This window comes from Nomascus leucogenys, chromosome 13 (genome assembly GCF_006542625.1).
Source record: "Nomascus leucogenys isolate Asia chromosome 13, Asia_NLE_v1, whole genome shotgun sequence".
Taxonomy (NCBI): Eukaryota; Metazoa; Chordata; class Mammalia; order Primates; family Hylobatidae; genus Nomascus; species Nomascus leucogenys.
Window position 1 is genome coordinate 50,778,308 of NC_044393.1, and position 26,389 is coordinate 50,804,696.

At 39.1% G+C, this 26,389-nt stretch overlaps 1 protein-coding gene across 13 annotated transcripts in view; it reads left to right on the forward strand.

Moving 5' to 3' along the window:
• Positions 1 to 26,389, forward strand: part of MAGI2 (membrane associated guanylate kinase, WW and PDZ domain containing 2) — a 1,476,658-nt gene that overhangs the window by 1,331,772 nt on the left and 118,497 nt on the right. For all 13 annotated transcript variants that reach the window (XM_030825454.1, XM_030825458.1, XM_030825457.1 and 10 more), the window contains 2 exons: positions 23,785 to 23,970; positions 25,931 to 26,102. In XM_030825454.1, the coding sequence (XP_030681314.1) occupies positions 23,785 to 23,970; positions 25,931 to 26,102 (358 nt within the window). The remainder of the gene's footprint in view (positions 1 to 23,784; positions 23,971 to 25,930; positions 26,103 to 26,389) is intronic.

Below are 26,389 nucleotides of genomic sequence, written 5' to 3' on the forward strand. Positions count from 1 at the left end.
TGGAGATGGAATCATAGCGCGTCGAAGTGTGGTTTTCTTGCTGTCTTCTGTTCCTGGGTGGGATGGCAGACCTGGTTAAAGCAGGTTACTGATCTGGGTGGTGTCAGCTGATACACTGAGTGCAGGGTCTGCACAATATCTCAAGCACTGATCTTAGGTTTTACAATAGTGATGTTATCCGCAGGAGCAATTTGGGGAGGTTCAGACACTAGGAGCCAGAGGCTGCATGACCCCTAAACTGTAATTTCTAATCTTGCAGCTAATTTGTTAGTCCTACAAAGGCAGGTTGGTCCCCAGGCAAGAAGGGGGTTTTTCAGGGAAAGGGCTGTTATCAATTTTGTTTAAGTCAAACGATGAACTGAATTCCTTCTCAAAGTTAGCTCGGCCTATGCCCAGGAATGAACAAGGACAACTTCAAGATTAGAAGCAAGATGGAGTCGGTTAGGTCTGATTTCTTTCACTGTCATAGTTTCCTAGTTACAATTTGGCAAAGGCGGTTTCACCCTCCCCTAGGTAGCAGTAGAGGGAGGAGAAGTAGATGAATGCAACTTCTGAAGTTCCTCCAACTCTAAGGTTCTATGAGTCTATACAACAGGTGACAGTCATAGCCCATATTTGTCTTCCAACTGGCCACGTTTTCAGATTCTCAGGCTTCCTTGGTTGTTTTTCCTATTCTACCACACTCTTCCAGAGCTCATTCAGCAGCCTGCAAGCAGTAGAACAGAAGAGAGGATAGGAAAATTTGTGCATTTTTCATGTTGAAGTGATTTGGCCCAAAATGTTGGGTATGGAAACACGAAAATAAAGGAACACTAAGAGAAAGTAAATAAATGCACGTATGTTGTAATCCTAAAATTCTTATAAACTGTGGGAGTTTCTAGCACATGTGGGATAGGGGAGGGGTGAGTATTAAACAATACTCAAGAAATAAAGTTATTGAGAATGAATAAGAACTTTATATGATAAAGTTAATGTTATCAAAAAAAAAAAGAAAGAAAGAAAGAAAACCACCAGAACCTCATGGAGAAAATTGCCCTGTTTAGCTTAAGCCTTGATAAATTCAGGAGTGAAAACTACAGAAGCATTAAACCTCAGCGAATATGTCCAGAACCAAATTACATACATCTAAAAGTACAATTTCATTTCTCTTTTTCTTCATGATAAGCTGAAGAAATAAATCCAATCTTTAAGCATAGACTAAAAGCAGAATTCTGTCAGTACGATGGATTCATCAAGATTAAAAGGATACAAAACTAAAGATTTTCATGAATTATATAAACAGCCTTCCAATAATTTACACTTGAGGAAGGTGTTCACAGAGAGCTTTTGCAGCTATTCCAGTCTTTCAAATTGTTTATTGGGGCAGAAGACCTAAAGGACTAGAATAAAAATAAAAAATATATTGCCACAATGAAAGTGTTTAGCATGTATTTAAAGTCTCAGCTTTATTTCAAGTTTAACAGCCTATTTCTAAATGTATAGGGGAATGTGTGTGTGTGTGCATGTGTGTGTGTGTGTGTGTACACGTGCACTTACTATGTAAAGAAATTACAAACACCTTGCCTATTGCAAATAAAATCCATGCATAAGTAGATTTGGAAAACAATAGGTGCAAATGCTTATAATTAACGTGTGAATTTTTCTTCCTACCAAATGGCATCAGACTGACCTCAAAAACTTAATTCTAACCACTTTCACAATGATATTATTTTACTTCACCCTGGGGAGTGGAAATATATCCTAGAGTTCATGATGCTTCATGGCTTTTTTCCATGTTTATTTCTTTTCGATTTAGGGAGTTTTAAAATGCAAGTTGCCCTGTGCTCTGTGGCAAAAGCAGCTTACTCACTGATGGCACGTTGCATTTACAGTATGTAATTTGCAACATGCACCTAAAAGCTTCCTGGAGCTGATGCTACCTCATACTTAACATCTGTAATAATTTTGAATTCTAATTTTGAAGAGAAATGCGAAGTGTCTCATGAATGGTAAAAAGCCATCCTTGTGCCACATATCCCTGGTCAAAATATCAAAGGTTTTGGGCTCTGTGAGACTGACTGAGGTTTATGCTATCAGGTGCTCAAGAATCACAATGATTCCCAGAGTTTGCATTGTTTTTCTCTTCATGTCTTACCCAAGCCCAAGGATCATTAACACATTCACTGTTTTTTGTTTTGTTTTGTTTTTGTTTTTTGTTTTTTTGTTGTTGTTTTTATTTTTCGTGGCTTCTGAAGCTTTTTCTTGGTGGACTAAGTGCTGTTTCGCCTTTGATAGGAGCATCATTACATTTAAGCAAGAAAAGGGCGTGGTTGACAGCCCAGGTGCTACAATCATTCTATCTGGATTTGAAACATGGCTCTATCATTTACTAACCATGGGACCTTGAGGAAGTTACATGACCTCTTTGGGCCTCAGTTTCCTCGGTGTGAAGAAAAGAACATTTTAATACCTCAATCATGGGGTTGCCATTAGAGTTCAATGAATATGTGGAAGTGCTCAAAAGCACTGGCTCAGAGTAAGCACTAAATATGTCATTGCTGCTATCTAGACACCATCCTTTCTAGGAATTATCTTTCATTCCACCAGCTCACTCTTGTCGAGTAGTGCAGAGTTTACTCTGGCTATAGGTTCTGTTAGCCATTAGTCAGAGCCACCACTCTCCCAGGGCAGCTAAATCTGGGCCACAGATGAGCATATCTCTGAGGGAAGCTTCCCCTCCGTGTCCCCTTCCCCACTTGTGGCCCTTCTGGGAGCACAGTCTTTCTCACCACCCACCAAATTACAGCCTAGGTCAGCAATGGGGGCAATTGGAGTACTGGTGGCCAAGCCAGTCCAGCTGAGGTGCCTTTGCTGAGGCTTCAGGCTAGAATTGCAGTTTTCCCTCTCCAGAGTTCACAAGCCAATAAGCTATAAAAGTCACGGAAGTCATCAAAATTCAGACTCAAGGGGATGTCTTTTAGAATCTCCCTTGCAAACATGTTGCTATTAAATATTATCAGAGAAGAGAGGAGAGAAGAAGGACCCAAATGTAAACATTCCCTCCCTACGGATAGAGATACATCCATAGCTTCTTCAGCCAAGACAACAACTTTGCCAAGGACAGGGGATGCTCAGCTGATTGGGAAACTGGGAGTTGGGGTTTCTTACTTATTTGCTGGCATTTAGTAATGCTCTTTACCAAAGGCCCACAGATTTGTTTTCAAAATATTATTTCCCCAGGAAATAAGGAAAAAACTTTATATCAATCAATGTAATGAAGGAGCAAGCTGCTTCCTTCCAAGGTCAGTGACCGAGTAGGCCAACCATTGCATAGGAGTAGGCAGGTTTTAGAAGCTTAGAAGCTTTCTATCTGTAGTGCAGGAATATCTTTTTGTTTGTTTGTTTTGTTGTTTTTGTTGTTTTTTGAGCCATGGTCTCACCCTGTTGCCCAGGCTGGAGTGCAGTGGTTCAGTGGCATGATCTGGGCTCACTGCAACCTTCACCTCCTGGGTTCAAGTGATCCTCCTTCCACCTCAGCCTCCTGGGTAGCTTAGACCACCATGCACCACCATGTCCAGCTAATTTTTGTATTTATAGTAGAGACGAGGTTTTGCCATGTTGCCTGAGCTAGTCTCAAACTCCTGGGCTCAAGTGATCTGTCCACCTTGGCCTCCCAAAGTGCTTGGATTACAGGCATGAGCTACTGGACCCGACCAGAATATCCTTCTTGACTTCCAGTGAGAACAGGGAAGCATCCTGGGCATGTTTGTCCCATTATGCAAAATATTATGTATTTGTTTCAGACCTTAACATTGGGCCCAAGGGAAACTAAAGTGGTTTCCAGAACAAAGCCTTGAATAAAAATAAACTGTAGTAGGCAATTTCACTTTAAATTCTTAAAAATATTTGAACAAAGACTTATATGCAAAATGTTCATTGCTATATTATTGATAAACAAAGAAAATTGGAAATAATGCTAGAAACTTCACCAAAACAGATAACTTTGGTATATTTGGGAAGTTTGAAGCATTTTCTGCCATTGACTAACTGTTTTCATTCTCACTGAGGTCTGCATACACAGGTTAGAGAAGACTCAGGTACCCTATGACTCTGAGTGGATTAGATGCTTGCTCTGTAAAATGTCCCAGGGGCTATGTTCAGTGAGGTTGACAGGCTGATCCTTGGTCCTCCCCTACTCAAAATCGGAGTCGTGACATCCAGGTTTTATTGTAGAGCTGTAGCACCTGTCCTTATTGATGCTTCCTACCTCCTCACCAAACCTACTTTCCCACCAGAGGTTCCCAAGAAGGGCTTTGGTACAAGTAATGAAGTGGCCCTTTTCTATAATTTGAAAGTCTCCACCTTTTCTGTCATTTTTCAGGAAGGTTATGCCAGAATATATGGGGTAGACACACATGGCAGCTTGGGTATTGGTGGTGGAGGTTGACAGGCTATTGAGGGAATTTCTAAACTTAGATACAGGATAACAAGCAGCAGCTTAGAACATATTCAGGACAGTGGTCATAGCATCAATCTAAACAGTCAGCAGTAGGGGAACAAACTTTTCAATCCTTCCTTTCTTCATTGGTGTTCCTCTAGTGGTGTTGATTTCATCTTCTGTCCCTATCCGCAAGTGCATCACTGGTCAGCATGCTGCTGGCTCCTCACAATCCTTCACTCAGGACTGGTGCTGAAAATCTTTGTTTCCACATGTGTGCTTTCTCCAGCATGGGTTGAAGTTTGGACTTGGTCATTCTTGACTTTCCCTAAGGCCACTGCAATCTGATGCTCAGGGAAGGAATTAGTTATCTTTGATAAAACACCCTGGTGACTTTCTCAAAGTCCTTGATGATGTCCATAGACTATGGAGATTAAAACTTACCCTAGAGATTTTAAAACTTCACTAACAGGTCTTTTATGACATTTTAGAGTATGGTTCCTAAAAGGGATGAAATAAAAATGAAATAGGAGTGATGTGAGTTAGGATTTCCCCCACCAAAAGTCACCTCACTAACCATGCAAACACTGAATAATCACTGAATTTAGAGGAGGCACAAAGTAAAACAAAAGCCAAGGTCTCTCTACTCTTGCCTCAAAACAAGGAGATTTAAGCTAAATGAAAAGAACATTGGACAATGAGCCCAAGGCTCACTCCAGCTCGTCCACCAAATACTGTATCCCTTGAGCAACTCACTTGGTCTTCCTGTGTCCTTTTGTCATTTAAAATATAAAGGAAGATGGTCTTTACATCCTCTTCCAGCTCTAAATTACATGATGCCAGGAATCAGCATGGAAAATAAGGTATTAAGTTAGTTTTGTTGGTGTGTAAAAAAGTATTGGGTAAGTTTGAGGCCTAGATCATATTTTTCATTAGCTAAGCTATCATTTTAACTTTTATTACTTTTACCTTTGATTACATAATGAAAATGGCTCCTAACACTTTGAGTTATTTTGTTCATCTCAACCTATGTCAAGAAATTATCTTAAACAATCACTTAAATACACTAACCCAGCTCCCCTTTCAAGGCGATATAAGGCAGTGTTTTTCAACCAACCTTCACTTCTTGGCACACTTGTAAATTGATGGCATTTGTATAACAAGCTGAGATAAAACGAATGAGGCTGGTGGGGGCAAGAGGCAGTCCCCCAGGAGGCTCTACCCCTGGTCCTCACCAAGCTCACCCAACCATCCCCAGCTGTCTTGGCACACCTGTAACATTTAAGGCACGCCCCTTTCAGTGGCATCATGTTTACAAAGCTCTGCCTTACAGTAAATCCTCCAAATAGCAACCAATTAGCCATTCATTTTAGGTTTTATTGGGATTTGGGTTGTGGCAGTGAATTTTCTTCAAACCTCCATATTGAGGTTTGTTCATTGATTGCCTTAAAAACACAGGTAATAGATGCAACTGGTGCTTATCCTAGTGCCTTAGCCCTCTCTATGTCATTATAAACTTTGACCCATCAATGTTCCATCTCCAAAGTCATTGCTAGAGCTACTGAAATACCCACACTGTTGAACATAGGAATTAGAAAGTGAGTCTCATTCATTTCTCTATTTCTCACTGGTTTGCACAAACAAGTTCCCTTTCAGAGTTCTTAACCAGCTTCTCAACATGTAATGTTCTCTTATTCCTTAAATGAATCCCTGCTTTGGATTCCTTCAACAACACAAATGCTTTTACTCTGGGCTTTGATTATGCTGAGAGTGGCTCATTCAGGAGGCACAATGGTGTCACCCACAATATTACTGTGAGTGCTTTCATAGCAGAAGGAATAGTGGGGTGGGGAACATATATAAAGTACTGGTTTTCCCCTCATGTGTCTGGCTTCTAATATAACTAATTGAAGCCGAAGATAAGCACATATCCTCAAAATCTCTGGGAAAGCCTACATATACAACAAAGATAAGATTGTATTCATCATCTATGCTGATATAATACGTTTTAAGTCAAGTAAGTCTTTTCACATTTATTATTGCAACTTAATTTCTGTTCCACGAGGTAGCCAGGGGCTAAGGGGGGAGTGGTAGATCGTTGCTAATGACACAAAGTACATCAAGAAAGACCGCACTTTCTACATACAATCCAGTCCTCCTGTACCAAGTCCTTGACCATAACACTCCTGATACAAATATCTGCAGGATAAAGTCTAAACACGCCTCTTGTCCATTCGAGACCCTGGGGCATCTGGACACGGCTTCTTTTTTGCCAGCAGCTCCTCACAGTTTCCGTTCCATCAAAGCTGGTTCAGTTATTTACCCTGTCCCAGGAGCCATGTTTTTCCTGTTGTCACTTGGTATGCTTCTCTTATGCAATAACATTTTGTACGAAGGTTTCTCCCAGGCACTGTGCTTGGAAGCTTACACTGTATTTAATCTTCACAGCACCCCTAGGAGGTGGAGACTATTGCCCAAACAGTAAACATCACCTATTGCTTACTGCTTCCTGACTTCCCTTCTTTTATTGTGTCTGTTATTGCTATTATAGTCATTTCACTTTTCATGTGTTTATGTTTTGCTCTCCCCACAAAAGTTGTGAGTTCCTTAAGGGTAAGAAATGGTGGCATTTCTTTGGATCCTTCACAATTCCTGATAGGCTTTTTTCAAGGATTCTCATGCTATTTATGTTGATGGGGCTGTATGCTTCTCATACAGTGATCCAGCGCAATCCTCATCGAAAGGAAGACTGTGACTGGTGCTCTGTCCTAACTTACCCTGCACCCAAACCTAGCTGTTTCATCCCACAAAGGTAGCAGGACATATTTTTGACAATGGGTGATGCAGTAGAGGATCACTTAGGGGAGGAGTTACGTGAAAGCTGGTCCTTGGCCAGAGTGAGAAATCACACGATAATAAAGCAGAACTAGAGCAATGTCCCAGAATACAGATTTCCCATCAGCTGTTCTCAACCTGGGTAAATGATTCAGCAGTCAGCCAGGGGCCTGGTGAATGAAGACTCAGATGAGAGAGCACCCTAAGAAGTCAGGGGCAGGGAAGCTGTTTTTTTGCCTCTGGCCAGCCCCAGTCATCTTACACCTCTTGGTTGCAAAGCCCTTGTTCTCCGAAGGGCCAGGCAGTGGCCTCAGTGTGCCCCCTGATTCACCTCTCCTGGCACCAACCCTTGGAATCGTCACCCATCTGTGTGAGCACCACCTCAGCAATAATTATATAGTCCTAAATAGGAGGGTTTGGATGGCATCCCAGACTCCTTAGAAAAAAGTATTACTTCAGATTATTTATTCGTTTACAATCCTCATTAACAAAGCAACCCATTTCAGTTCCAACTAAACAACTTCTGTATCGCATTACTCCTTTATAGGATTATACTCACTGAGGTCAGAATGAATAGGACCTATTTATTCAATTCCACTTTTTCAATCCTGAACATGACTAGTTTTTTTTCCCAAATTACAACCTGGCTGCCTGGTTCCTACTAGTAAGCAAACAAGTGCAAATATATAAATATAAATATAAATATAAATATAAATATAAATATAGCATCTAACTCCAAGTCCCCTGATACCAGAACACTGAAGCATTTATTAAGTAAAATAGAAAGACAAATGCAAACATTTTACTCTCCTAGCACTAACAAATTTAAAGATCATTAAATTGTAGAATGAGTCTGCAGAGAACACCATCATTCTTATTTATCCTCAAGAAGAGGAGCAATACAAGCTATCAAAAAAGTGTGTGTTCACCATGCATTTTCTAAAATTCTGGACTATTTTTCTTATTGTTGAATAGAGCTCATAAATCATGTTTCCCCCACTAGGGAATCATTTTTCAGGAGAGTTCTTATTATTGTGTTCAAAGACTCCAGGCGGCAGCATAAGGTGGATATCTTACCTTTAGCTATTCAGTTGTCTTGAAAGCTCATAAATGGGTGATCAGTGGCCGTTTCCTCTGGGCTTATGTCCTGCAGCTCCTTCTTATTCACTAGATAGTACAGAGAGATTGCAACTGAGAAGAGACCCCAGACATCATGTACAGGATGATCCTCTACCAATGCAGGATGCCCATCACTCTCCCACATGAGGTTCAAGCAAATTCAGAGCCTGCAGGGCACTTTTGCAGAAGACAGTTTTTCTTTATACTGCATTCAGGGCCTCATGGTGGATTAAGCTCTCTGTGATTTTTTATTTTTCTTCTTTCTTCCCAACAATCAACTACATAAGAAAGTATTTCAGAGAAGGGTCCTAATGAAGCTTGTTCCACATGTGGAACCATTTTAAGAGCAAGTTGTTAAGTGAACACAGTACTGTTATTTATCACCCTTGTCCGGTTATGTTGAAAGGGTATTATAAGGGGACATTTTTCCCATTTGGCCTGGGATAAAACATTTCTTTTTGATGTCCAGTTTCCATCAAGGACTTAGAGAGTGCTTCTGCTGAAACTCTTTCCTACCACACCAAATCTTGGTAAAAGATCTTTTTATTTGTGCATTTGACCACCAATAATGTTGCAATTGAAGCTGGATTTGTTCCCAACCAAACTATTCTGAGTACTTGGTTGGAATCATTTCTGCAGATTAATCAGACAGCCTTTTCTGGGTGATGAGTCAGATCACTAGGCATTCCCAAGGTTTTTGCAGTGCCAGAGAAAATCAGCTAAATAGTGGAGTGTGCCATTGCCATTTTCATTTTTCAATCTGACCTCTCCCAGATCTTGTTTCTCTAAGCCAGGCAAGGGTTTGCTCTACAAAAATGGCCAGATGTTGGGTACCTGATGAACCCATCTGCTTTCAAGAGTGAAGTGCCTAAAACCTTCTGTTATAAGTCTGTTCATCATAAAGATGTATACTTACGGATTCATCATGAGAGGAGGGTCTTTCAGAAAGCAAGAAAGAGCACATGTAAAAGGTTTTGTTCTTATAGTTTTCTGGCACAGAGCAGTTGAGATAACATGAAGTAGAAGAAGAATATTTCAACTTAGAAATCTTCATTCACATGTTTATTAGACTTGCTAGATGAATAGCAAGATGAAAAATAGCCACATTCTTGTAGACACTTGACAAAATTGAAATACAATAAAACCTGGGTGCCAAATTAATCACTGATGTTGATGCTTCCTGGTGCTAAGTCACTCTTAGCTCTAATCGATGTGTATGATCACAAGCTTTAAAGCAGACCTCCAGGTACCTACATTCATATCCTAGCAGAATTTATACACAATTATATTTGTCACTCTTGAGCGATGAAGGCAAGCTGTTACCCAAACATGCTTTCCAGATATAAAACGAATACATTAGGCATTCCCTACCACCACTGCTAATGCCTTCCTTAAGGTTCTAGGTTAGCACTGTGCAGCAGAACTTTCTGCAATATGGAAATGTTTTATCCTGCACTATACAACATTATGGCCATTAGCCACATGTAGCTGTGGAGCATTTGAAATGAGGCTGGCATGACCCGGAATTTAATTTTTAATTATCTTTGATTTCAAATAATTAAATGGCCACATGATGCTTGTAGCTACCATGTTGGACTGCACAACTCTGGAGCATTATGTTGGTCTTTAAATTACTTCCCTGCCTCCAGCCTAATTCCCACTCTCCCTATGCTTCAGTCTACCCTTCATACTACCTACTATCATCAGACTCATTCTAAAACGAGTCTGATGATCTCACTTAGCTGTTATAATCCGTTAGTGGCTCCTCAATTGGCTATAATATAAATTCCAAACCCCTAGCATAAACATTAAGACCTTTCATGACCTGGCCTTCCTTCTTTATTCCAGGGCCCATTGATGTCTGTGCTCACTGCACTCCCACCCCTCACAACACAGACACTGCTAATCCACAGATCTGTGTCTTTGCAAGTCATACCACTGTGACTATGCTGCCTGCTTCCCCCAACCTTGACCACCTGGCAAAGTCCTGTTTGTGTTTTATGATTCAGATTAGACAGCATTTCTTCTCTGAAGACTTCCAACCCTTACACTTTCCCCTGCTCACCTCCTGTCTCCTAGTTATTCTGCGTCAGTTCCTTTTTACTTATCTCTATTTATTTCCATCCAAAACCTCTTATCTCCTTCTGCTTTTTCACTTTTCCCCCTATTTTAAAGGTTTAATTTCTATATAGTAAAGTTTACCCTTTTTAGTCTATACTCTGAGTTTTGACAGACGTGTTTAGTTATAACTACTGCTGTAATGAATCAGCTGTTCACCCACTCCCAGCCCTGGCAAGCACTGATTTGTTTTGTTCTAAAGTTTTGCCTCTCCTATGTAAATGGAATGATACAGTATGTAGCCTTTTGAGTCTGGCTTCCTCCACTAAGCATAATGCATTTTAGATTCATCCATGTTGTTGCATGTGTCAATGTTTGGTTCATTTTCAATTGCTGAATAATATTCCATTATATAGATGCACCGTAGTTTGTTTATCCATTCCCTAGTTGAGGGGCATTTTGGTAGTTTCCTGTTTCTGGTGATTACAAATAAAGCTTCTATAAACGTTTTCATATAGGTCTTTTTGTGTGTGGAAATTGGTTTTATTTCACCTGGTAAATATCTAGGTGTAGGATTGCTGATTCATATGGTACCAATTTCCAAAATGGCTGTACCATTTTATAGTCCATGTGTGAAGGCTCCAGATGCTTCCTATCCTTGTGAGTACTTGTTATTTTTAGGTTTTATGGTTTTTTAATTTTTAGCCATTCCAATAGGTGCATAGTAGTATGTCATTTTGGGGTTTGGGGGTATTTTTTTTGGTAGAGATGGGGGTCTCCCTATGTTGCCCAGGCTGGTTTTGAATTCCTGGGCTCAATGCAATCCTCCTGCCTCAGCCTCCCAAATCATTTTGATTTTAGTTTGCATTTTTCTCTAAAGACTAATGATATTGAAGACCTTTAGTATGCTTTCTTCCATCTGCATATCTTTGCCGATGAGTTTTTTTTCACTTTTAGTCTCTTCCCCCTCCAGTATAATTGGCATTTCTTTATGGACAACAAAACACGTTTTGAACCTCTTCCATTCTTTTTTATTTCCCATTCATTTCTTATGTTAGCACAATAAAAGTCATTTTATGATGATAGTCTCAAATAAAATTATGGAAATGTATATTTGCTTAGTAAAACTGAAAACACATATAGTTATAATACTTTAAAATGTAAGTCATGAGAGAAAGTACATATAAGCAGAAATCCAAATGAAGTTAAAATGTGCAATACTTGGGTAAGAAAGAGAGACCACATGTGGTGATGGTCTCACTTTTCAAGTCAGGGAACTGACATAATTTATTTGACCATTCACAGGTCACACTGCAAGTTGTTTTCAAAGTTAATATATGATCAATATCTTCTAGCTCCTGAACACTTTGCTTGAGGGTCTGTTCACATTTAATTTTATCCAGTCATACAAAATTGCATTCTTTCAGGTTAAAACATACTATATACCCTGTTAGTGGAACTTTGGCTTGTATGTGTAACTGGAGGGCCAATAAATATTCGTGTAATCTTCTGGATAACATATTGAAAAGGACGGCTGGCTCAGGAGGGATCATTTGCCTGGGTTAGTATCTGTTTCCATTTATATTAAGAAAATATTGCAAGAAGTTATTATCTGCCAGAGGGCTTGGGGGAATTCAATGAAAGTCTGATATTGCATCTGATCACTTTTGACATTTACCTGTTGTAACAAGGAAACTGTGTGAAGATAGCCAAGTGACTTTTTACAAAACACAATTTCAGAAGCTATAAAAGGAAAAAGGAGATGGCAGAGATAAAATACACTGCATCTGTAAAAATGAGAAACTTGAGTTGTCAGCAACACCTGCTTGTAACTATCAACCATTTCTATTGGGCCTGCTGAGAAATTACTTAGAGCCAAGTACATTGATGAGTGTGAAAAGTCTCATGTGCTTCAAAGGTAGTCAAGAGACACAGAGGAGAGAAAGAAAGTGTAGTTTTATTGAACATTTTTAACCCTAAACCTGAGGTTGATGAAATGTAATTTTATGACACTTTCTGAACACTTGAAAAGAAATAAGCTGTCCTTTATGTTTTTATCTCTCAAGGCTACAAGTGACAACAGGGCTTTTAAACGTTGGGTACATAAAACGTTTAATTTTTTTTCCAAACAGATTCCAAATCTCTAACTGGGGCACCAAAATATTGATTGCAAAAACTGATTAAAAATTATTAAAGATATTTCTAATTTCTAATTGATAGTAGTAAATTATAACTACTTGGGGTCTCATTTCTTAGACCCCAAGTAGTAATAGTGAATGAATGAGAAAAGGAGTAGGCAGGAGTGGTCAAGATATTTCAAAGACAAAAAAGTGACAACTCAGCAGGGCAGAGAAAGTCTAAAACAGATATGAATAACACAGACCCACTCATTTCTTTAGAAACTCAGGGAGGCCCAGAACTTAAAAAACTCCGGACAGAATGGAATAAAACAACCATGAAATTTTTATGTTTAAAATAATAAAGCAAGCAAATATGAAAGAAATGAAAGAAAATAAAAGAAATGAAGATAATTCAGGGAACAAAAGAAAGCTTAAAAAACTTATTTATAGCCACAAAAAGATATGATATTTACTACAAACTGACTGTGTCTCCTGCTCCAAAACCTATATGTTGAAGCCCTAATTCCCAATGTGATGGTGCTTGGAGATGGGCCTTCGGGAGATAGTTAGGTTTAGATGAGGTCATGAGAGTGGTGCCCCAATGATGGGATTGGTGCCTTCATAAGAAGATGAAAAGACCAGAGCTCTCTCGCTCCAACATATGAGGATACAGCAAGGAGGTAGCCATCTTATCCATTTTGTGCTGTTATAGCGGAATACCACAGACTGGGTAATTTACAATGAACAGATATATATTGGTTCACAGTTATGGAGGCTGGAAAGTCTAATATAAGGTGCCAGCATCTGGCAAGGGCCTTCTTGCTGTGTCATCCCATGGCAAAAGGAGGAAGGGCCAAAAGAGAACAACAGGGGGCCAAATTTGCCCTTTTATAATGGTACTAATTCTACCATGAGGGCATCATCCTTATGACCTATAGGAGAAGCAGCAGACCAATCCGGGATGCCAATATCTAATGAGAGTTGCAGAAAGAGAGACCAGAAAAACAGAATGGAAATTATCAAAGAAATAGTATAATAAAGGTTCACAAAACCAAACTAAAGGAAACAAGTCTCCATACTGACAAAGAACCATACCAAAATGCACCATTGCAATAATTCAAAACAAAAAAAAAGTGCAGGGAAAAATCTTAACAATTTTCAAAAATAAAAGGTAATATAAGTATATCACATACAAGCAGCAAAAATCCTAATGGGTTCAGGCCTCTCAATAGTAATGCTGGATGCTAGAAGACAATAAAGCAGTGCCTGTAAGTTTCTGAAGAAAAATCATTTTTTCAGTCTAGGAATTTCATACAATCTAGAATTCTAAGCCAGAATTCAATCAAAAGAATGTAAAAATAAACATATTTTCAAACACTAAGAATTGAAAAATTGGTTTGATCCCTGCATAATTTCTTAGAAAGCTGCTGTAGGATATGCTTCAACAAAATGAAAGACTGAATCAGCAAGAACAGAAAACCAAACAGCGCATGTTCTCACTCATAAGTGGGAGTGTAACAATGAGAACACATGGACACAGGGAGGGGAACAACACACACTGGAGCCTGTAAGAGGGCAAGGGGGCAAGTGGAGGAAACCTAGATGATGGGTCAGTAAGTGCAGCAAACCACCGTGGCACACACACATACCTATGTAACAAACCTGCACGTTCTGCACATGTATCTCAGAACTTAAAATAACAAAAAATAAATAAAAAGTGAATCAGAAAAACTGACACAGAGTCCACCTTGGAGTGCAACAACAATCCCCACAATGACACTGTCCAGCAGACTGGAGAGCAAACTACCTACATCTGGCAGGAAAGTCTTCAGAGGAATAAATTAAATTGATGATTTTAACAGCTTTTGGGGAAGCAATTAAGGATGTGTAGGAAAAAGACACAATCAGAAACCTTGATTAGAAGTGGCGAAAGAAGGAAAGAAACTGTACAAGAAAATAAAGGAAATCATAAATGCTTCAGTGAACAAGATTTACATGGTAAAACCACAAACAATGGTAAGTGGTTTAACTAAAAATTGTAATAAAACTACTTTGGAATAAGGAGAACAGGTGGGATGCAGAGTAAGAGTGCTAAATCCTCTATCAGAATAGGAAGTAAATCGATATTTACTAACATTGATAAAATGAGAAATAGCTATATAGGAATATTATTAGAAATGTGAAGAAGAAACAGCTGAAAGATTTAAAATGTTTGCATTCGGGTCACAGAACTAGAGAGGATGGGAAAGTTAGGGCAAGAGACTAGAATTTTTTATTATAACCATTTTGGTTATGTTTAATTTATTTAAGTTCACACATATATTACTTCAATTAAGTTGCTTTAATGCCTGACACTTCTCATAGAGCTCTTTGAGGAAAGAAATCTATAGATAGGGAAAATGTAAGGAAGACAATTAGCTTGCTATAAGTCTCTTAGATTGTCATCATATTGAGAGCAATTGGTAGTGGGTGGGAGGACAAAAAACATGGATAGCTACTAATTCAAAGACGGAAACAAAAGAGTACGTGGCAAAAAAAAAAAAAAAAAAAAAAAAAAAAAAAAACTTACAGGGCTATAAGTGAAAAAGAATGGTCCTAACATTAAGCAACACTGAATAAGATCATAAAGCAGTTTTGGAAATGAGCTGATGAAGCAACATCACAAAAATCTTGAGTTTCATAAAAATAAATTATTCCAATTAAGGAAAGGCCAAAGTAATGAGTACATACTTAATGTATTTTTCTCTATGCATATGGACAGGTTAGGTTGGGAATGACATATGATTTTTTAAATGGGCAATTTAAACTGTACCTGTCTTAATAATCAGTACCAAGTTTAAAAAATAAATGCTTTTTCAGAAAATAAAAATGACATCTTAAAAAATAATTAAGTTGCTTTAGTTATATTTCCAATCACTAGAAGATTGTTTACTCTTCTCCTTTTACATTATGTGAATTTTGACATTTTATACAATTTTTATCATAATAGAACCATCTAGTATTTTCTAGTAATAACTTGATGAGGCTCTGTAATAAATTATAAATAAAAGGAACCCCATATTCAGGAACTAAACTGGTCATCATAAAATTGGGCAACCAGCCCTTTGAAAGGTAGATTTGCGTGCTTGGGATGGAAGTATAATGCCGCACCTCAACCCTGCAACTGTTTCTTAAAAAGAATAAAGCAACTGGCTTTTCTGCCCTGCAGGGAAGAATTCCTTTATCATATTTTAACATCAATAACTCTTTAAAGATTTTTCCATTATTACTGAATCGGCTTGCTGTTTGGTTATTTGCAAGCCATGCTTGCTAAAAGCTACACAATTTTACTAACTAAAATCACTCTAGTTGAACAACAGAATTTCACCTTCTACCCCTTGATTGGAAAGTCCTGAGTTGCTGGTTTTATTGGGCAATGGAAATATGTATCTTTTTCTGAGTCTTTGCGAAAAATGCAAAAATTGCCGAAATAGAGTTAATATTTATTTGGCTTAGTGGGACCAGATTTTCTATCATGACATTCAGACCCAAACAGGTCAAAAAAGATATCCTTGCTAGTTATTATACAAGTTGGCAAGGTGATTTTCAGGGACATACAGAGAAATGAAAAGTATTGCTACAGAAGAAAAAAGGTGTATCTACAAATGGAAATGTTTTTTCATTCTCTCTGTCCAGCTCCCAGACCCCACACACCTACAGATTTGAGGATCATGACTATTCTGAAGTTTCTTTGCTTCCTGCCACTCTAATGTCTAGACATTTTGTCAGACTGTGAGGAGAAAAACCATATCAAAAGAATACATGAACCCCTTGAAATACGGTGATCTTTCTTAACATCTACTTAAAGGGGTTACAGAAGAATAGTTGCTTTGTCAATGACACAATAATGAGTGACTTATAAGAATAATTTTCACAGTGGAGTAAGAGAATCAAGGTAATTTTTAGACCTCTTCAATAAATATATGAAGAATCAAAAGTAAGAGTATACTTAACAGAAATTTTTTGGACTGCCTTTTCTAGCGATGTACAGGGGAGTGGAAAATGCACCCATAGAGAAAAGGATTGTTTTGGCTCCTTTCCTACCACCCACCTTGTTGGTGATTTTTCTTGGTAGCTGTAACATATTCTCATTTACACCTCCCATTGCAGACACTAAGAACAGTGGAGTGGTGCAAGGAAGAAATACGTTACGGACAGATCTACAGAAGATCAACTACATAATTTGCAGGGTCTAGTGCAAAATCAAAATGTGAGGTCCTTGTTCAAAAATTATTAAGAATATCAAGCCTGTGACATGTGACTAAACCAAACACCAGGCCCTTTTGAGCATGGTGGCCTGTGTGACTGCCCAGATCATATGAAGCTAGCCATGTGACCCCTGGCCCATCAAATGTTTCCAAACAACAAATCCATTTCAACCCAGCCTCATGTTCCAGGATAGAACAGTCAAGTCATAGCTAATTACAATTCCTAATGTCGTGAGATTTCTTTCAATTACCAATTTACTCTCAGTACTTAGCTATGCAAATTTTTAACAATTGGTATAAAATAAAAGCATAAACGGTAATATATGGCTGCTGAGTGTTTCTCTCCAGCCATTTAGTTAATAGTGTCTATAGGATGCTTTCTGCCCTTAGCAACGTGAGTTCAGTTGGGTTCCCAAATTGCCAGTGATGAGCCCTTCTTCCCATTCTCCTGTCTGACCATCTGCTTATTACCAACTGCAGGGCAGCTAAACTGTTCAACCACAAGAGAATGACTCATGGGTGCTGGGAGGGGGGGAAAACGCACTTTTTGAATATGCAGTCCTTAAAACACCAGCTGTTTGATTTTGGGTTTTGCATATCAGTTGGCTATGAATTTCAGGGAAGACGTTTTCATCTTTGGAAAGCTAAATTTCACAGCGTTCTAGAGGAAAACAAGTCACGCTGTCTGCTTTTTCTTAATTTTACCACAAAAAAAAACTTTAAAATACAAAACACATGTTTTTTCCCACATCTCCACCCCATGATGACAAAGAAAACTGTTTTGAAGGATACCTTGTCATATTCCGGGAAGGGACAATATCTATCTGTATGGGTTTGTCACAATAAAACATATGAAGTCAGAATTTTTAGGAAGGAGCGATGGAAAATAAGATTAATATTATGCTCCGGTTTCTAAAGGCAGAAAAACAGATCAGGAGTTTCCACCATGTATTAAAGAGATGGGAACACTGTGACAATCTCTCGTCATTCCTCTGTGCTCAGTCTCCATTCACAGGAGCTGGACTAAAGGCATCATATCAGAGATCTCAAGGAAGCAATTATGAGGGCAGGAGGGACCCCAGCCCACAAAGCACCTCTCCTTGTCTCCCCGCAAACCTCCTTGGATTATATACCCATTTACCCTCGTAAGTTTTTTTCTAAGAGAGCTGCCACTTACCAAGGGGCACATATTCCCTCCTCCCAGAATGACCTTCCCGTTCCTCACCATTCTCTCAAGTCTACACCTGGACTCAGGAATTCACTCCTCCACTCTACTTTTGCTGCACATTACATTTGCCATGTATTTGCCATTTGCATTTTGCTTTATGTATTTTTATAAATGTATCCCTGGTCTCCCCAGCCAGACAGTGAGTTTCTTAAGGGCAAATACCATGTGTTGCTTTATTATTGCCTTCCCCTCTGGGCCTAGCATAGTGCCTGTTATTAAGAAGATGCTATTCCGAAATGTGTTGATTGATGTAGTAATTGACCCTTCTGCTCCAACCCACAAATTTAAACTAGACAGAAGGTAATTTTCACATATTATTGAAAGAAAAACAACCAGAATTATCCAACTTTTAAAAAGCGTTTATTTTCACATCGGGTCACAGATTCTAAACCCAAACTAACTTCCTTTGCCTCTTTAAGCTAATGACATGTTGTTTAACCTTCGCAAATTAATGGAAATCTGAGCTAATGAGAGTTTATACTATCGATTGCCTTTGAAGTATTTATTTTTCTCACGCTCATCTCAGGAACTTCCCTCTTGTAAGTTTGGCATGATTGATGCAAAATCCACTTTCCCTGTTTAATACTGTCCTCCACATATAACTCCACTTTGTGGGATCTATTAACAAGAAGATAATTAAATGTAAACATGAGTCACAGACTTTTCTTTCTCTGAAATGAAATGCACATAAACAGCAAGACAAATAATGAGGAAAGAGGAGAGAAGGGGGATCTAATAATCCCTTCCCTTAGGATTTCAGGAAGAATCTATCACCAAAGCAAGAAAAGTCCTTCAAGTAAACATCCTGTCTTCTTTATGGGGACTGACCCAAGGTAGAAACAACAGGAGTTCATTGGCTGGATCGGCCCACTTTGACCAGTGACGGAAGGAGCCTGGGTAAACTATACGAGGTCCCAGAAAAGAATCCAACAGCAAAAAAGGGAGGATCCCTGTTTTCAGTAGTGATGTGGCTACAGACCCCAAGAATCCAGCCCTTCCAAACCCACTTAGAGGACATCCAATCCAACTGATTATCTCTGAATATTCCTACCAAAACAAGTGTGGTACATTGAGCGGAGTCAAAAGAGTTCATTCATCTATGGGAAAATATAAAACATGTTGCAATATAAGTAGACAATATTGTTTTATCTATAAAGGAATAAAGACTTAGAAAAGCTGGGTTTCTTTTTTCCATAATTTATGAGATTTTCAATTAAAAGGAAATTTCCGACTAGTGACACATTGTCTCCTTCCTAAATGTCAGTATGTCCAAAGCCAAATGACATATTGCAACTTTTCCCAAATATCTGTGTATCCTAAGCACACTGTGTCAAGAAGACTGATCCAAAGACTTGATTTATGTTGCTGCCTGACAGTTGATGTCTGCAAGGCATGCTGCCTAAATGGACTGTGCTCCGGCAGTTACCTTAGTCATCAATTCTCAGGGAATTAATGAGTACCATTCATCCCAATAATAAAAACCAAGGTCAGGGCCTCTTCCTTGCTCTGTAATTCCATTAGCACTGCACTGAAAGCACTTAGGTCATAGGCTCTGTAGACCTTATCACTGAGCAAACGGAACTGCATCTTGTTTTCAGAGAGAATCCTCTCTGAGCGCATCCCTTGTCAGAGATTTTTTGTACATCAACATTCAGTGCACTTACATATGTAGGGAAAACTCTAGTAAAGGAAAAGTGAGGCTGCCATTAGCTGCCAAGAGTTTCAAGTACTGTTTTTATTAAAGTAAATGCCAATAGAAAACATTTGTAATAAAACCACGTCAGGTACTTTGAATTACTGAAGACACATTTTTAAACTGTGTGCTCACTTATATTTTATGCAAGTCACTCAGTCATTTTATGTGTCTACCACTGAATTTATTTCAGTTTTCATTCTTTTGTTTTGATTTCTAGTCTTTTATCTTAGTTTTTATTCTAACTACCCTAATACAGTTAAAATAGCTTTGAAACTAAGTTATTACCATGAGCAAATAATTCTGTTTACAGTGAAACTTTCATCTTGAAGTCTCAACCAGCAAGCTTTTCCAAACTAAGTCTCAATAGTCATATGCTTGCTCTTCATAATTCAAATTGCTTTCAACCTCCAACATATCAAAAAAGAAAGGAGTAATCCCAAGGTTTGAAGCCATAGGCAAGGATTTGAATTGTGCCTTTGACACTTGTTTTCTTAATAGTGAAATTAGCATGATTATTATACTTTTACAGCTACTTCACACTATTGCTATAAGGATTTAAAATGAGCAAGTTCCACAGTGCCTGGAAATTAACAAGTAATAATTTATCATTGTTGTTGAGCATACAAATTGGGGGTGTGTGTGTGTGTGTGTGTGTGTGTGTGTATCTATGTTTTCAAACATTTGGGATTTTATGCCCAATAAATTTTAAATGATCTACAGCAATAGAGGAGAGCAGAGGCATAAATAAGTCAAAACAGAAAATCATCCAAATACCATTTGTGTTTTGAAGTATGTTTTTAAATTTCATTTCAAAACTCAGTATTTCTAAAACCCAAAGAAATTACTTCACACAAAAGAATGACACCATGATGTGACATCCTAACTAAACAGGATCTAAAGAGCTGTCCAATTTCCTCTCCTCTTCTGTTTCTTCTCTCTCCTCCTCCCACTTTGCCTATCAAAAGACAGCTGCAGCAAAGAACCTGCTTCAGGCAAAGTTCCTGACTTCCACTCATCCTTGAATCAGGACCACTCATGAAGTGTTTAGTTCCTGGCTTAGAGGCAGGCTGTACCCATCAAATAAAAGCACCAGATACTCACAAAGCAAGTTAATAGATTAGAGATCTGAGCCAGAAAAGTCAAGAGATGCAGGGTGGTGGCTACATTAACAGCAAAGGCTATGAAATCTGATAGACAAGGGTTCTAAGCCCTGTTTGGCATATGTGACCTTGGACAAATTAATAACTGCTATATGCTTCAGTTTCCTCTACTGTAAACTTGTAATGCTATCAAATATTTCATATGATTTGTTAAGGATATTTTTTAAATGTATATATACATATCTACACACATATATATCACTTAGCACAGTGCTTGGCTCAGGTAGGTACTCATAAGAGGTAGGAAGAAAAATGGCGAGTAACATTCAATAAATATGAAACTGTGTGTGTTTATGTGTGTAGGGCTCAATGTGGGTGATTAAGAGATTTAAATCATGCTGATTTCCCTTTGAATAATAAACTCTTACAAGTTGATGTTTTCCTACAGAGACCTGCCACATCATCTTTTTTGTGAAATCAGAGAACACAGACTCTTGACCTCATCCAGTGTCTATCTAATCCACCCAACACATCTCTTTCATAACTGAAGCTATTTTCCTGTGTTGATACTTAGGGGATATTGCTCTGTACAATCCTGTAGTAAGCAAAGTGTTCCTTCAATTCTAGCAGTATTACAGGTTTACCCCACGTGGAAAGAAACCAAGTTGGTACCTACACACAAGCGCACACACACCCCTTAATAGTGATACCAGAAATATTTAAAAGATAATAGTAATAAAAAGAATGACAGTTAATACTTATAGATCAGTTCTCACATGTCAGGCATTGTTCTATTCGCTTTACATATGATAACTCATTTAATTCTCAGATGCAGTCTGTGAAGTCAATGCTATTAGTATACCAATTTTACTGTTGAAAAACAAACTCAGAGAAGTTAGGTAATTTTGCAGAGGTCACGGGACAGATAACAATATACACATTATGGCCAGGGAGACCAAATCATTGATGAACCATTCATTCCAGGACACTGTTGAACATGAAAGGGGGCAAAAACAGGAACTAAAGTTCACCCTAATTATAATTGCAACCCTAAATACCTTGCAATGCCTACATCATTTTTTTTAAATCAGTAAATTAATGAGGTCTTATATTTCTACTTGAAAAAACATTGATTGTCCTAAGATTCTAAGATGATCATTAGCATGCTCTATGTAAGATGTTCTTAATTAAAGCCATTAGTGCTTATGGTAAATAAAAACGTGTTTTAGTTTCCAACATGATGAGTTTCACTTCAGGGACACAGGCTCAGCCAATATTTTCATATGCTATCTATAACCTTTCACAATAGAAGAATGAACAAGGTACTGGCTCATTAACTCACTAATTGTCCTTCCTTGCCATGGTTGTTAGCTAATGTTCTGCCTTTCGCTGTAAAGCATGTGCAAGATTGAGAGTTCAAGGACTAGACATCCCCGAAACATACTGAATGGTGGGTTGTGTTTTTGCATATTTCTGCAGATCAAAGCAGTACCTGATTCCATAGGGAGACCAACGACACAGAGTTATTGACAGGTTTCTGAGCTGGGGCTCACAGTCTTGAAGGGAGAATGGAAAAGGAATAGGTTTCTAGTTTGGTAAACTCCTTGAGGGGGTTTACACAGTGTATACTATTGATGTCCACCCCAGAAATAGTTATCTTGGTAGGTACTTAAACATTTACACTGAAGTCAACCTTCCAGGAAAAATCTGTATTCCCACGTGTGTGGCTCTCCTCACACATATAAATAAATAGTAAAAAGAAAATAGGCCAGGCGTGGTGGCTCATGCTTGTAATCCCAGCACTTTGGGAGGCCGAGGCAGGCAGATCATGAGGTCAGGAGATCGAGACCATCCTGGCTAAACACGGTGAAACCCCGTCTCTACTAAAAATACAAAACAATTAGCCAGGCATGGTGGTGGGTGTCTGTAGTCCCAGCTACTCGGGAAGCTAAGGCAGGAGAGTGGCATGAACCCGGGAGGCAGAGCTTGCAGTGAGCCCAGATCGCGCCACTGCACTCCAGCCTGGGCGACAGAGTGAGGCTCCGTCTCAAAAAAAGAAAAAAGAAAGAAAAGAAGGGTACATGGTTTTTAAAAGACATGTAACATTTTACCAATCCTAAACATTTTTATATTTTAATATTTTGACAGTTGGAGAGCATCTTATAGTCAATGGGGCATCATTATTTAGTTAGCAGTGTTTCTTTTTTTTTTCCCCCGTGGCATATAAAATAAAGGTGTGTCTTACCATCCATGGCATTGTAGATTTGAATAAATGCATTATATATCAGACATTAGCAAGATATCAGCACCATGTAAAAGGAAATCAAAAAGAAGAGGTAAGATGTGACAACACACCAACCTTTATAGCTTAGTACATGAGTGGGAAGGTGGTTATAACTTCTTTACCAAGTGGCTACTACCCATGTTAACACATATTTCTTTCCTTCCTTGTTTTCTCCTCTCAATAAAATAATAAAAGGGTAGAAATTGAATTTCTGGCATTTATTGTAGCTTTCTTAAATTGTTGATTATTGTCTCTAGAATATGAGCTCATGGGGCACAAAGTTCTATGTGGTCCTCAAACACTCATATATATTGGAATCTCCCTAGAAGCTTCTTAGAAATTCATGGTCCTCACCTCCTGCCTGGACATTCTAATTCAGATGGTCCCCAGTAAGGCCCAAATAGCTGTCTTTTTAACTCTAAGTTAATTATGATCACCCCAAAGTTTGAGAACCCCTGGTCTGTGTTTGGAATTGGCCTATCACTGCAAAGGACTTGAATTTAGAAACTTTGGTCTCAGTAGTATGCACAGGACCCCATTTGATAGAAATTAGTGTGATTTCAAAAGGCAAATACACTGACGAAGGAAGGAATTCTGACATTTGTTTCCTTTGGGGCTGGGACTGAAAGAACATGTATTGGTGATGTCCCTGATACCTATTTCTGTTGGGGTTTTTTTAGCTGTGCCCCATAAAATCGGACGCATCATTGATGGGAGTCCTGCAGATCGCTGTGCAAAACTAAAAGTGGGAGACCGGATCCTAGCAGTGAATGGCCAGTCTATCATCAACATGCCTCACGCTGACATCGTGAAGCTCATCAAGGATGCAGGTCTTAGTGTCACCCTTCGCATCATTCCTCAGGAGGGTGAGTGCCTGAGGCAGCCTTGCAGAGAGGCGGTCAACATATGGACACACTCACCGGCTGTTCTCAGCCTGCCCGCCAGGGTCGTGGAGTGTACCTGCCTGCCGTCACTGTGGTGTCAGAGTGTCAGAGGTTGACTATTATTTCCACTTTTGCAAAAACTCACACTCAGTTGCAATCCATATCCTGTTTACTCAGTACCTGTTTCATTCAGAGGTCAAGCTATGTGGTATTGCAGGCTAAATAGTGTGAATTCCAAGACACCAGATTATTCAATCATTCCTTGTGGGCCCCCGCTTTTATGGTTATATTAAGTCAGAATTCATTCAACAGAGGTGACAGAGTTACAAATGTGAAAAAAATATTTATGTTAACAGTAAATCTCTAGAGGATTCCTCAAAGTCAGATTGATTTTGAAAACGTGAAGTTTTGTGGTATAAGGAGAGCTCATTTAGAAAATGTTGCATCTGATAAGAATTTAAAATTCCCACTGAGCCTTTTGAATTTGTCTGTACAAGGACTCCCCCCTGAGGCTCAAAAGAGTAGTGAACATCACAATTCATAACCATGCCCTAAGGGGTCATGGAGCTGTGAACATCACTGCACCGAAAATTCACCATTTCCAGAGACAGTGGGTTCATGACTAGTTTCTGGCTGCTGACTCATCAACGATATTGAAGAATTCCATTTCTGGAGCTCACTGATGAGTGTCCCACACAGAGGCTGATGGGCTCACTCAACTTGGTACCCTCTGTTTTATTCAGCCCCCAATTCCATTTTAGGATTATCTGACATGTAGGCAGCAAATGGCTAAACAGCCACTTGACTTTAAATATAAAACAGTAGTTCTCAACGGGTGTGGTTGTGTCCCCCCAGGGACATTTGGTAAAGTCTGGAGGCATTTTTGACTGTCTTGATTGAGGTAGGCATGCTGCTGGCATCTAGTGGGTGGAGGCCAGGGATGCCGCCAACCATCCTAAAATGCACAGGACAGCCGCCCACAGGAAAGAATTACAACACCCAAAATGCCAACAGCGCTGAGTCTGGGAAACCCTGATATAAATGGAGAAGGAATTAAAAGATTTGGACTGTGGGGAAAAAAAGGGGGGAGAAGAAGAGTTTATAGGGGAATGCTAATAGATCACCTCCCTTTTCTTACCCAATCAAAAAAAGAGAGAGAGAAAAGAAAAATGGCCATGCTGCTTTTTAACCTACTATCTGCAGACACCAACATGTATAAGCTATTCAATGGAAATTAACTGCAAACAAAATTGCTCACTGAAAGTCTAAATGCTTCTCAGTTTTCCGAGTCTGGAATGTGTCTGTTGGGCCCTTATTCCAATATATAGAGTCAATTTCAGTTGAAAATTTGATGTTATTAGGAAAGAAGTCCAGAAGCAATTATTTAAAAGAACAGTTTTGTGAATCTTCCTGTGTCCAGCGTTCTTTTTTCTTTCTGGAAAAATGTGGAGTCCAGTGGGCTATGAGGCAATAAGACTGACAAGGGATCAGGAAAAGATTGTAAAAAACATTTTTCTTTTTATGGTTCGTTCCTTATCCACACTTTGGAAGACTCTTCAGGCTGTTTATTACAAGCAAAAAGTGGTGGCGGATCCATTTTCTCTCAGCAAGCGATGCTGAGAAAATAGAGTATGTTTTAGAGCTTAGTCCTTTGAATTATTTTTTTCATAGTTTTACAAGGTTGTTTGGTAATCTTTTCTTCTGGCAGAATGACAAGATACTGTTCATAGTCTTATTCTGCAGTGATCATTAATGAAACAATACAAATATCAGAAATGGTATTAGAACTTGATAAGATTAACCTGCTATCTAAAAACCTAGCGGAAACGGAAATAACCAAAGCCTGAGCCATCAGCAGAGGCAAAGTCACTGCCTCTGGTCACCTCTTTCCCCTTGTCAATGCTAACCTGACAGCATCTGCTGCTTTGGTTCTCCATCGCAGAGCTCAACAGCCCCACCTCGGCACCCAGCTCAGAGAAGCAGAGTCCCATGGCGCAGCAGAGTCCCCTGGCACAGCAGAGTCCCCTGGCCCAGCCAAGCCCAGCCACCCCCAACAGCCCTGTCGCCCAGCCAGCACCACCTCAACCACTTCAGCTGCAAGGACACGAAAATAGGTAAAATTTCCTCTGACTTTTGTGATTCTGAGAGGTGATGGGGTGGGGAGAGAAGGGAGCATTTGGGGACAGCACAGGACAGGCAGAGAGAGAGATTTTCATAAAGCAGAAATCGCTGTGTGTACCTTTGTGTGATTTTGAGGTTGTGTGTGTTATAGATATGGTTTTATTAGTAAAGATAGCTGAGTGTCTGTCCTTCACAAAGAGACATGCTTTCCTGCAGAAATGGTGGGCGGTTGCAGATGAGTAGGGCTTAACAGCTGAAGAGCATGTTAAAGGGAGTCCAG